This window comes from Rhyacophila brunnea, unplaced genomic scaffold, assembly GCF_057557595.1.
Source record: "Rhyacophila brunnea isolate RB1 unplaced genomic scaffold, BYU_Rbru_1.0 scaffold_13, whole genome shotgun sequence".
NCBI lineage: Eukaryota > Metazoa > Arthropoda > Insecta > Trichoptera > Rhyacophilidae > Rhyacophila > Rhyacophila brunnea.
Window position 1 is genome coordinate 35,860,718 of NW_028232785.1, and position 13,113 is coordinate 35,873,830.

The 13,113-nt window shown below is 33.2% G+C and overlaps 2 protein-coding genes across 2 annotated transcripts in view; one reads left to right on the forward strand and one right to left on the reverse strand.

Moving 5' to 3' along the window:
• LOC147077393 (uncharacterized) overlaps window positions 1-13,113 on the forward strand; it is a 555,409-nt gene that overhangs the window by 503,247 nt on the left and 39,049 nt on the right. The gene's annotated exons all lie outside the window — the stretch shown is intronic.
• LOC147077397 (uncharacterized) lies at window positions 8,029-12,361 on the reverse strand. Its single transcript, XM_085941678.1, has 5 exons — window positions 12,287-12,361; window positions 11,277-11,411; window positions 9,799-10,569; window positions 9,298-9,489; window positions 8,029-8,046 (listed from the first exon to the last, which is right to left on the reverse strand). The coding sequence occupies exons 1-5, from the start codon at window positions 12,359-12,361 to the stop codon at window positions 8,029-8,031; spliced, it is 1,191 nt and encodes a 396-aa protein (XP_085797804.1).

A 13,113-nucleotide genomic window follows, 5' to 3' on the forward strand; every position in this document is an offset into this window, starting at 1 on the left:
TTTTTAAAAAACCCGAATACGCCATGTTAAGTTACAATTAATCCGTAGTTTTCTCCCGAATATCCAACTATTCGTACCTGAATATCCAAGTTAATTTCTGTCGAAATAGATCTCTGGGAGAGTTTTTATTTCCCGAATATGACTTTAGCCAATCAAACCGCGCTAATGCCATGCATCTCGCTCCCACATTCACGCTGTCTAGCTCTAAAACAATCACGCCCATTTTCATATTTTTCGGCCGTCCGGAGTGCTCTCTCAAATTTCGTCTTATTGATATTGTTTTTAAAGTTACTATTGTTTTAATAGTGAATTCATCAAATTTGAAGAGATCATTCATAGCTGATACATCACCAGTTCGTCCTGAACTTACAGTAGAGTTATGGAAGTGAGTATTTTAACCTAAATAACTGCATTTTGTTTTGATAAATGACACAAAATCCCAACGATTATATGAATTCTACAGTGTGACCCGGCGACTACTATGACGTAAAAAATAATTATTATTTCAAATTATTATTAATCAAAAATTGTTTGTCTTTATTTTACTTTTAATCTAGGTATTTCTATAAAAATAAAGGCAATGCTATTATTAATTTTTGAATGCGCTGATAGTTAATTTAATATGTATGTTAGTAACTATTTATTTGGTGAATATTATATACTTAGGATATTGGTACCTACCTAATATTAGCAGCCAATGGCAATTAATTTATACATGCTATTATTTTGTGTTGTTATTCCTTAAAATAGTAAATATATAATATTTATTTGGTGGTTTGTAATAAGTTAAATTGTTAAATATAGAAATATATAGATATAATAATATACAGATATATAAACATAGATTTTTTTTTTTGGAAAAAGTATAAATATTAAATTGTTAGCAAGTAAGAGTAAGTACCATCATAAAATATTGAAGAAATCCGTGACGTCGGTTAGTAATTGAAGTAGTTGATACCTACTTTTATTTAATAAACAAAAACCGATCTCCGATAGTCGTTTGATTTTGAAGAATGCTGATGAGCAGGTATTCCTGCCGGGTGTCTTACTTTTTTCAAAATGATATATTGGTTATAATATATTTTCTCAGAAGTGATTTTAAAAATTATGTATGTTCAATTATTAGAATGGTACATTCTTAAATCTTGTGAATTATTCGTTCAATAAAAAAATAGTTAATTACTTACTTATTATTAAACTATTTATTAAACAATTAATTTACTTAAACTATTATTTAGGTATTAGATTATTAAACTATTTTATTACTTAATCCGAAAAAAACCGATTGCCGCATGTTATTATTACATACGAACTTGGGTTATTACGATCATTAAGTATTTAAATAGTAAAAGTAATTATTTACAATTATCGTGTAAATAAATATAACATTTGAGGCGCGTACTTTTTGACCACTCAGTAATCTGTGGGCCGTGCAGCGATACGCTACGGTCTTAAATCCCGAACGTCCATGTTTTGTCCCGAATATCCATTATTCTGAGAGAGCGCTAAAAATTTCCCGAATATCCACAGTGAGTACTTGTAAATAAAACGCATTTTCTGTGCATTTATTGATTTATACCAGTATATTATTCTTGGAATCTATTCATAGATAATGTTGCAATCATTCAGTGTAGAAAGAATGATTAATACATCTACTGATATTTAAATATAATATGACAATGAAATTTGTTTTTCGTCTCCTATAAAATTGACATTTGGTCTATTCGGGAAACAAATCTATAGCGACAAAAAGTTTATTTTTAGTATTTTATATTTAGTATTAACTAATTCATTTTTGTATTATATAAAATCAAATTTTGCTTACGTGAAAGAATTTGAAATTTCGCTTGCGATGTATTTAACGCAGAGCGCCGTAAAATATATTGAATAATTAAAATATGATATCGAATAACGTCGTAATAAAAATCGAATGATTAGATATTGTAAGTAACGGCTGCGCACACCAGATGTAAATGATAAATTAATATAATTAATTGTAATAAAGTACGTACGAATTTAGTACGTACTTATGTTAAAAGTAGATAAGAAAATTACGTACATTAAAAATCTAATAATGTAAGTTTGGAGGCACTATTATTTTGTTAATTTACGAATACAAACTATTTCTTAGATCTGTTAACTATGCCCTACAGATCATTTTCAATTTGTAAAAAGTTACTCTAAAACAGGTAATTTTTGAACCTCGTAAACCTGTACTTGTCGTGGGATTATTATTTAGATCTAAAACTTTATCTTGACCTTATAGTGCCCCATAAATGTATTTGTATAAATCTAAGTCGTACCTTCTCCTTGAAGGAGTGAAAACGATGCGAAAAGTACGGACTATAAAAGAAAACACGAGATTGATATTGACTCATTCTCATTATGGTAATATGCCGGTACGGTCGATTTCGATATACATGCTGATATTACGCACCGTTTTAAACCAACGATCTTTCATTTTTCATTATTGTAATCCTGATAATTGAATTAGAAGCTATTTATCCAATCTACGTCAAAAGTACCAGAAGGGCTTTTGCAATGATTATAAAACTTGTCTCACTTGTAGATACGTATAGGCCGCTTGTTTTTAACTTAATTAGATGCTCCTAATTTTCCGGGAAAGCGGGAAAGTAAACCGCTTTTTCGTAATTGGTCCGAAGGTCTGTCTCTTGTTCTGATGGAAGGAGTCAAAAATAACCTCATTGGTCCACTTTTCGCGTGTAAACACGCCCCTAAAAGTCATGTACGGATTTGTCTTATCTTTTTCTACACTTTAAGTTATTAAAATCTATATTGCAATGACGGGTGTCGGAACCCATACGCGCTTACATAATTTCTTAATCGGAATTATTAACGGTTCTTTAGATAATTCATGTAAACCTAAATTTAGAGTGGGGGTTTTTCGCATCTCTGACGTCAGATTTTCGGTAAGTTACCGTCTAATGGGTATAAAAACCAGTGTTTTTCTATACAAAGTCAGTCGTCTGCTCCTGTTTTTCTCGCGGGACACGTATGGTCCGTCATAACGGCTACGTCATCGCAATCTGCGACTTTGATATATAAACACTTAGTAACAAGTACCCGCGAATATGTATATAAAAGGAACATGGTTTCCCAAACTTTATAGTCGGTGCCTCGATATTATAAAAAGTGTGCAGCCATACCAATAAAATTAAAATATAAATAAAAATAAATATAGGTAGTTTTATACTATAAATCAATTAATTAAAATAAGTTTTTATATATTATAATATAGAAATTATTTAGAAATAAAATATAGTGTTAAGTTGTTCAATAAACATTAATTTTAATAAATTTATTCATGGAAAATTAATCTAATAAATATTTAAAACAATACTGTTGAAGATTTTTATTTGAAATAAATCTGCGATCTTATTTTCGGTAACATAATTCCGTATAAGAATTGGATGACAGCTATCAGCTGTTCTCTGACGTTTCGCACACGTGGGTGCGAAACAAATTTGGATCAAAGATTAAGGTGACACATCAGTGAAACGGCAAATAATTTTGAGCTATAGGCGCGACGGAATTTTGGACTCGCTCGCATTCAGTGAGAGAACGTCGAGCTGGAAACACGTCACTTTGCTTCGTGATGGCGACGGGCCAATTAATTCCTAAATCGTGTAAAGATGACTAAAAACGTTACCCATTTACTTTAAAAAGAAAACATGTCAATGAATATATTATTATTGTTACTAATAGAATAATAAACAGAACATAAAATGGACGTATGTTGGATTTATATGACAAATTATATATTCGTTTGACAGGCGTCATTTGCACTCGCGACCCGCAATCCACGCATCGCCTAGCCACAATCTTTTTAGACCGTGCCTCAACTGATGTACGGCCTTAATAAAGTATCTAAAGGATCCTGACGTCAGCCTATTACTGGGTGGCGATTTTGAACGATTAATATAACGATATTGTTGTGGTGTGTTCGAAAGTATCGACATTAACTTTTAGATGACTACCCCCTCCGACTTACAGCTGAGCTAGCCTAAAGCAGGGGTTCTCAACCTGGTCTAAGGGCAGGGCCGGTTGAGGGTATAACACCCTTGTGGTTATACCAGGACCGGGGTAACATCACTACCTCACATTGTGTTTGCGTAAAGTGTTCAACCCATGAGTGCTACCAACGCTCACGTATGTATCTGAAACATGAACGAATGATGAATGTAAGATAAAATTTAAAAAAAATGGATAGCTTGCGCAACTTGACATGAAAAGGTGCTTCTTGGGCACAACGATTAAAGATTGCAAAATAAAAAAATAATGTTTGGAGAATGCACGTGATAGCAAAAAAACTAGGTACCGAGAAGGGGGTAGCTTTACTGTGTTTCGAGAAAAAACGTCAACCTGCTTCCAGCCAACTAGATTCTGGTTTCCTGGAAAGGAATTAAATACCATCTATCTATAGAGTGCACACTGGAGACCTACGAAATGTTGGAATAATTATACTAAGAGACTTCAAAGCGACATGTATTCCTGAAGGCGCAGTGTCGTGTCTAGCTAACAAGGGAAAACAATTAAAAACAATGAATTATATCAATTACATATTGGATTTTCTTTTAATGTGTTTACTGTCAATAAATGGTGGAACTGCATTGTATTATTAATTTAATAAATCGCAAAATTATAAGTTCATATTTTACTTTTATTTTTAATAAATCTGGACCGGTTTCGTCCGCTTTAGAGGGACATCAACTTTAGATATGTCTCTCTGAGGCGGAAGTTGATGAGCACTAAAAATTTTTGCGTTTTAAATTAACTATTAATATAATATAATTATAGGAATATTATATAATTAATTTTTAGATACATTATCAGGATTAAAACTGACCCACCTTATGAGGTTCACGGGCTGCTTGAAGGGTGGTTATATGAATTATTATAACACATAAGGGATACACTGATTTATAATGTTGAAACAAGCATGGTTTTCTGTTGGCATGGTATATCCGCCACGTGGGCAGCGGACCCTTGCGTGGCACCACGGCTTTCGCAGTTTTTTTCATACTGATTGGAAAATATCTCTAATTATTATCTTATGAAGAGAGGTAGGGAGATGCGTAGGAAGTCTGAAGAGTATAGCAAAATTATCAAATGTTCTCAGGTCTTTTTAGGTTTTGAAAATTTACCACTGCTTGGGATCGAAGCGACCTTGGCTCGGCCGAGGTTTAGGGATAGAAAATAGCCTTGGGCGCATGGCAGGTACTTGAAGATCGCCTCTCGCAGAAATCGTTTGCGAAACGGTATTTATTTCATAATATTTATCAGGGATTGCAAACTTTTATCAGTGGTATGTTTGTTATTTAGGTAAGATTTGTGATATGAAATTGTGGACGTTTTTATAGAGAAGGGTTTTACCTAATCACCTAGTACCTATTATTTTAAATGCCGACATTGCAAAGATCAGATGCTACATTCATCATGATAATAAGTATATGTAGGTACGGTATGTTCCGGTCTGCGGAGTCGAAGCCTAGACGTTAAATAAGAATACTGAAAGCTTTCTATTTTCTATGTGTGGCTATTTTAGGGTACCATCAAGATAATATCCTGGGTTGATCACATAACCAGTGTTAAGATTTAAACGCCAGCAATCAAGACTCATTAACTCATAGATAACCTAAACTTATCAAGCACAGAAAGCTGAATACTTTGACAATATTTACTTTAATGCGAATTATGACTAATTACTCATGTTATATTATGTTGCTCAATTTATTGTTGAATGCATAGAATCAACGTCGTTTTGGTAAGGTCTGCAATCCAGCGGTCGGTGTGTCCGAGTTTCCAATGGCATGATATATTTTATGCTGGTAGTTGCTTCATTTTTTTCTGACGAGTGCAGTATATTGGCAGAATAGAAAATGATGTCTCAGCCACTACTATTTTCGTGAAGGTACAGCAAAACGCAAGAACTGATTTTGTTGGCACCTCTGTTAGCCAAAGCTTGATTAAAAAACTAGCATTTACCAAAGATATTGGACGGTGCAATCTCTTTGGCATTGACCTTTTTTGTTATCTAATTAAGTAGCTATTTCAAATATTGTAGCAGTTTAACTTTCTTTTATAAAAAAACCGTTACATCACCACAGGTAATTTTAAGGAACGAGCGTGAATCAAAACATATTACTATAGAATCCACAGATATGGCGGCAATGGTATTAGATACCATCCATTAGGATTTTCAACACGAGCCATTGTATTTATTTTATAAATGAGTTGGATAGGTAGGTACTGAGTTTCCAACACCTTTTCTCATTAGTACCAGCGATCCTAAAGGCTTAACATTATTCGGTAGGTCTATTCAGTAGTTATTTAGTAGTAAATAATATATAGTAAAAAATAAAAGTGATAGTAAATAGTGTAGGTTTCTTATGAGGCCCTTTTGTCAGTCTAACCAAGAAGGTCTCTCTGTATTTAGTTATGGTTTCGGCAATTTAGATCCCATCGTGTTTTGTATTGATGTATTTGATGCTATGGTGAGGCTTGAGTACGTAGACGATTCGAAGGCATGTGTTCTCCATTGTTTGCAGCATCTTTAAAAAGGATTTGGTGGTGTCAGTAGTCCAAATTTGGGATGCATACAGCATGGTTGGTTTAATAATCATGCTATATAGTGCATCTTTGTTTTCTTTTGAGAGACAACTTCTACGGTTGAAGATGGGTCTAAGAACCCCCATCGCCATAAAGGCTTTTCGCCTGGCTTCTAATAGGTGAGGTGTTTAGTTCAATCTATGGTGAAGGTATACCCCGAGATATTTCACAGGGTTGCTGAATGAACAGGGGATGTCACAAACAGTATTTTTTCCTTTATAGGATTTTAGGCTCCGCGAGAAGAGAATCGCCTCCGTCTTCTACGCGTTAACCGTAAGTCTCCAGCGACTGAAATAATCAGTTAGCTGTCGAGTGCCCTTTTCTAAGTTCCTAATCGCCGTGTCAGTCTGGCGGCTGGTGGAAAGGATGGCTGTGTCATCTGCGTATAGTGCCAGTGTGCAGTTGGCGGTTTGGCATATCACTTATGAAATGATTGAAGAGCCTGGGAGATAGCCAAACTTGCCTAAATTGCAATTCAGCCTATGTAAAAATGCGTAATATTTGCTACTAATGTGTGTTACCAGTGTTCACGTATGCGGGTTAAACATAGAAGATAAATTTAAAACAATAAGATTGGCGCAACGTGGCATGGAATGTGCATGTTGGGCATAAAATAAAATCACAAATAAAACTAATGGATACGGAAGCAGACAAGAGTAGGTTATATGAAACAGTATGTCGGTCGACGAGTGAACAATCGTGCTGCCTAATTTCCAGGTTATTCTATATCACATTTTTAAGCAAAATTACTAAATAATTCAATATGAACTTTCAAATTGCTCTTCTGAGAAATATACTGAAGTTGACATAGAACAACCTGGAAATCAGGCTGCGAAATGTCAATATACAGTGGCCCCGCCCCAATCGGCCACTTAAACAACCACAGGGACCCACAACTAGCTCACTTGACAAACTCATAAACTTCGGCCGATGTACGTGGCAGTGAAGATCTGGGTACTGAAATAGTCGTCAAAGCTAACTTTCATATTACAGATATAAACCAAATCCAGAATATGACTGCTCAATATAACACTATTATTAAATCTACATTTCGCCACTGATGGGATGTTATTGAAGAAAGACATTTTTCTCGGTTACTTTTTTAAGTGTATAGCATTTTCAGAAAAAGGCACACATTAGAATTACCTCAAGATAGGTACAATTATTTTTACCATCATGGGAAGTGAGAGTTCTTCAGAATGGAAAATTTATGTGACATTAAAAACTTTCTTTCGCATTGTCAGCACTGTAGTTCGGAGAAAACATAGTTACATAGCAATGGCAAAGAGTGGAGGTAGGCTGTTATGGTCTGGCATAAAATGATCACGTATTTCTTTTCATTGGACTAATATAACTACGTGTACATGGTATTTTAAATTATGCATATTAGATAACAGTCTAAAGATATTTGTTTATCTATAAAATATTGAAAATTATGACATTAAACAATATTTGTAATCAATAATAATCGTTTGAAATAGGAAAAATGATCGCCATGTATCATATTTAGTATTCTTATTTCAACAAAAATAAATAAGTATGACTGAAATAGTGTGAACTATTTTAGTTGGATCGCCAATACGGTACACCTACATTGTTGTGGTTGGGTTGAGGCAGAGTTTAACTCAATTTAAAAAAATTACCGGCACAATCTGCAAATTGTATTCTTAGTTCAATGAAAATAAATAAAGTTGACTGACAAATTTAAGTGTGCAATATTTATGTGAAATCTTAATAGCTTTCCTCTACCCTTTTCATAGTGGCTGGACCAAAAGATACCTTGCCATACATTTTGTACATACACATTGCCACGTATTTATAAAAATCAATAGCCTGGGTCAATCCATTGCTGGGTAAAGGCCTCCCCTAGCGCCAGGTACATCCACCGAACATTCTCTACTCCATTAATTTAATAATAAGTTATAATCTAGATATTAAAAATCCTCCAACAAAGTTGTGTCAATATCTTTATACGTAAATCATAATTTGTAAATATTGGAAAGAAGCCCGCTTGTTTATAACATACCACATTACGTCATATTACTAGTCTCAAATTTTATTCTTACAACCTACCAAATAGCAAATCATCCACCACTCTCTCACACTTCCATACATGTTGATAATTAGTTGCAGATTATTAATTGGGTTGTAGCATTTTTACATGTAAGATGTTGAGTTTAGTTTTGGACAAACGCTTTATTTTTTCAGTAATAATGAAAAACAAATAAAATGGTGAAGAACAATAATTATTACAATATTAAGTGACCAATAATATATCAGGAATACTAATTGAAATATTGCCACATACAAGATTCACGCTTCAGTAATGCAATTAGTTGCAGTACGAATATAATAAAAATCGAATATTATTCCAAAACCGGTAAGTATTTAAGTTTATTAGGATATTCCAGATAAAATTAATTTGCAATACTTTTTAAAAACACCTCGCAATTTATGGTTTTTGAGATTAGCAATTTTAGAGATTTTTTTAGAGCACACATCACATTGATGTGGTTTTTCACCAGTATGTGTCATTATATGACCTTTAAGATGAGAAATTCGAGAGAAAAGTTTAGAACATACATGACATTCATGTGCTTTTTAACCAGTATGTGTCATTTTATGTATTTTGAGATTCCACATATTCTGGAAATTCTTTAAACAAACATCGCATTGATGTGGTTTTTCACCAGTATGTGTCATTATATGACCCTTAAGATTAGTAATTCGAGAGAACTTTTTAGAACACACATGACAATGATGAGGTTTTTCACCAGTATGAGTCATTATATGACCTTTAAGATGAGAAATTTGAGAGAATTGTTTAGAACATACAAGACATTGATGTGGTTTTTCACCAGTATGTGTCATTTTATGTATTTTGAGATATCTAATTGAGACAACATTTTTGAAACACACATCGCATTGATGTGGTTTTTCACCAGTATGAGTCATTATATGACCTTTAAGACGAGACATTTGAGAGAATTGTTTAGAACATACATGACATTGATATGGTTTTTCATCAGTGTGTGTCATTTTATGTTTTTTGAGATCACTATTTGAGACAAATTTTTTAAAACACATATCGCATTGATATGGTTTTTCACCAGTATGCGTCATTTTATGTGTTTTGAGTTCATTTGCATTGAACTTTTTAAAACACACATCGCATTGATGAGGTCTATTACCAGTATGTGTAAATTTATGATTTTTAAGGTGAGCAATTTGAGAGAATTTTTTAAAACATTCATCACATTGATGTGGTTTTTCACCAGTATGTGTCCTTTTATGTTTTTTGAGATCACCAATTTGCCGAAAATTCTTTAAACAAACATCGCATTGATGTGGTTTTTCACCAGTGTGTGTCATTTTATGTATTTTGAGAGTACAAATTAGTTGGAAATTTTTTAAACATACATCGCATTGATGTGGTTTTTCACCAGTGTGCATAATTTTATGTCTTTTCAGATTACTATTTGCGTTGAAGTTTTTAAAACACACATCGCATTGATATTGTTTTTCGCCAATGTGTGTCATTTTATGTTTTTTAAGGTTATCAATTTGCAGAAAATTTTTAAAACACACATCATTACCAATATTTGTTTTATACAACTTAAGATGCTGAGACTTCGTGCATGAAATGTAGTGACTATTTAGATGATTTACAGATTCAAACACTCCATAGCAATTATTGCAAATAAAGTTACGTGGAAAATATGTAACTCTTCTCAACACAATTCGAACCACCTTTGGCAAATATAATTTCGAAACTTCCTGTTTTACGTTTAGTACATCTGTAGTTATCTCTGAATATTGTATCATATTTTCCATTTTATTTGTTGAATCTGTTATCTTGTTATTGGTCAGGTTATTTTCAGGCGTATCTTTTCTAACGACTTCCAATAGATTATATGTGAAACATTGCTGGGAAGAAATCTACAAAGGAATAGGGTTGTATATTTAATTCAACAATATTAAAGCAAATAAAAACAAATTGTGTGTTAGCAGTAAAGTTGTAAATAATTGGTGTTTTTTCTTTTGGTAAGATATAACTTACAAAATTGTTAACTGTCAAATCGTTGTATAATGTGTGACACCCGTTGACTTCATCACATTACTGATTGGTTAAGTCTAGCAAAGAAACACGAATAGAGTCACGTTGAAAAATTTACCTAATCTATCTAGAAAATATGTTGTCGATTCGCGCAACCTATAATTGCATTTTCTCGCAAAATTGCGTTTAGTGATTTAGCTCATTATAGCTTAACAGCTTTGTTAGTATGGAAATATGCCGCACATGGATTGGACCTGTAAAATGTTCTCCAAATTCAGGCGATATTTTCTGTGGGGGTTTGCGAATTCACTGGCTGATGCCGATAGTTAAGCATATTGGCGCATTGAAAGCCAACGTTATTCGTGTTATACAACTGGCATTGCACGAAAAAAGTGGACTAAATTGGGCGACCAGTATTTGCTTCGTTGAGAACAGCTGCAGTGGCAATATGCCATAAACCATTAAAAATGTAAATGCCATGCACGTCTGTTTTTCAAATTAAAAAAACTATCAAAATTTATCTTGTGTTATTTTTTACAGTTTAAAGTTCTATCGGGCTTAAAACACATTTATAATAATTGGAACTTACCTGTTCTAATGGATTCAAGCAGTCACGTTGAGTATTAACATTATCGATTGGGCGGATTGCATTGACAACAAATTCTTTTTTGATGACCACTCCTACATTTTCTGACTTTATATTTATCAGACCGTTTTCGCGATTCTGAAAATAACATTATTAATATTATGCAACAGTATCACAGTTCAGCCAAAGTAGGCCGCCTACAAGTCTATCTTCTGCTATCAGTGACCACTAATGTATAACTGTATTTGGCATGCGAATATAATATACTCACCGAGCGATATTTCAAACAATTAAAATATTGTTTTGATTATTTTTTTTACAATATTCGCAACCAGAGAACTGGCTTAACCTACCTGGTATGGTATAACAGGCTACAGATAGAAGTTTAATATGGAAAATTATGGGATAAACTAAGAAATGTGTTATTTTTCAATAGTTACGTTTGTATGTTAATAATATGCATTGTCTGTTACGCAACTATAACGTGCATCCAATATTGCAGGACGTCAGAATGCTTTGTAAATCTTGGGTTTTACGGCCTGCCCGCCATAAAATAACCTGCTTTAGAATATTTGTCCACAGCGATGGCTTTGACATAACTATTTACCTGTTTTTTTATTCGTACATACGTGTCTCCGGCTGAAAGCGCCAATTCATGTAGCGGCTCTATATTACGACCGTACACCCTCGATAAACGTCAAATTTCTTTTTTCAATAGTTGAAAGCATCTAAGCGAGATTTTTTGAGCATAGACAATCATAGAAAAAAACCGCTAATATATGGCTAAAACGCTATTATAAGCGTAGACAATAAGTACAAATATAAAAATCATTTACAATGTATAAAATTCAAACATTTTAAATTAATAAAATTCGCCATTTTCAAAAATCAGTATAGATAGAGTTCGCCAAAGTTAATTCATACATTTCATAAAAAAATTCATAAAGTTATAATTTTTCTCTGACACTGCCATCCATTCGCATTTACCCCGTCAAAAATCCCAAAAGAAGCACCTGCATCGATATGGAAGATCCGGTCAAAAGAGTCTCAAAAAATAGCCAAATATATGACAAATTGATGGCTTTCATTGTATCTTTTGATCCCCTACGTAAATAAATGTTACGTTTGTTCATTAACAACAGGTAAGTAGGGAGAATCAACGGCGTTGGCTTTTTTGAAACTCATTTGACCGGACCTTCCGTACCGATGGTGGGTGCTTTTTTCGGGATATTTTGACGGAGTACTTGGAGAATATTTGCGTTGGTTTGTGCGAGCGTTAAACCTTCGTATAAAAACGCTCTAAATAGGTAGGTAGGTATGCGAAAATAAGGAACATTTTTCAAAATTACGTTATAGAGAACAATATTTTATATATAAAATTGAGCTGTGTTAACTAAACGACATTTTTATAATTTGAGATAATTCCGACTCAAATTTTATCAATACAATAAGAAATACGAGTGAAAATAGCTTGGGTGGCTTTTAGTTACTCTTTGATTAGTGATTGTTCTTATAAGATTGTAATATATATCTATATTCAGTATTCCGTATTAACGCATAACCGAGAAAATTGAGATTAAAAAAAATACAAGGTTTGTTTAATATAATATTTAATATAAGAGATAACACGCTTCATGAATATTTATGATTGGTAAATTATGCCGAAAGGTAAGTTTTAAGTAGGAAAGGTGGCATTTTAATGAAAACCATTGACGTTTAATTTCAATCAGTGAGAGCCGTTTATCGAGGCTATTTGACCGGGCCATTTGTTTGTGGAAGCGAAATGTTTTCGTGGGGCTCATAAACTGGATCCTGTTTTATTTATTATACATTTAATTAA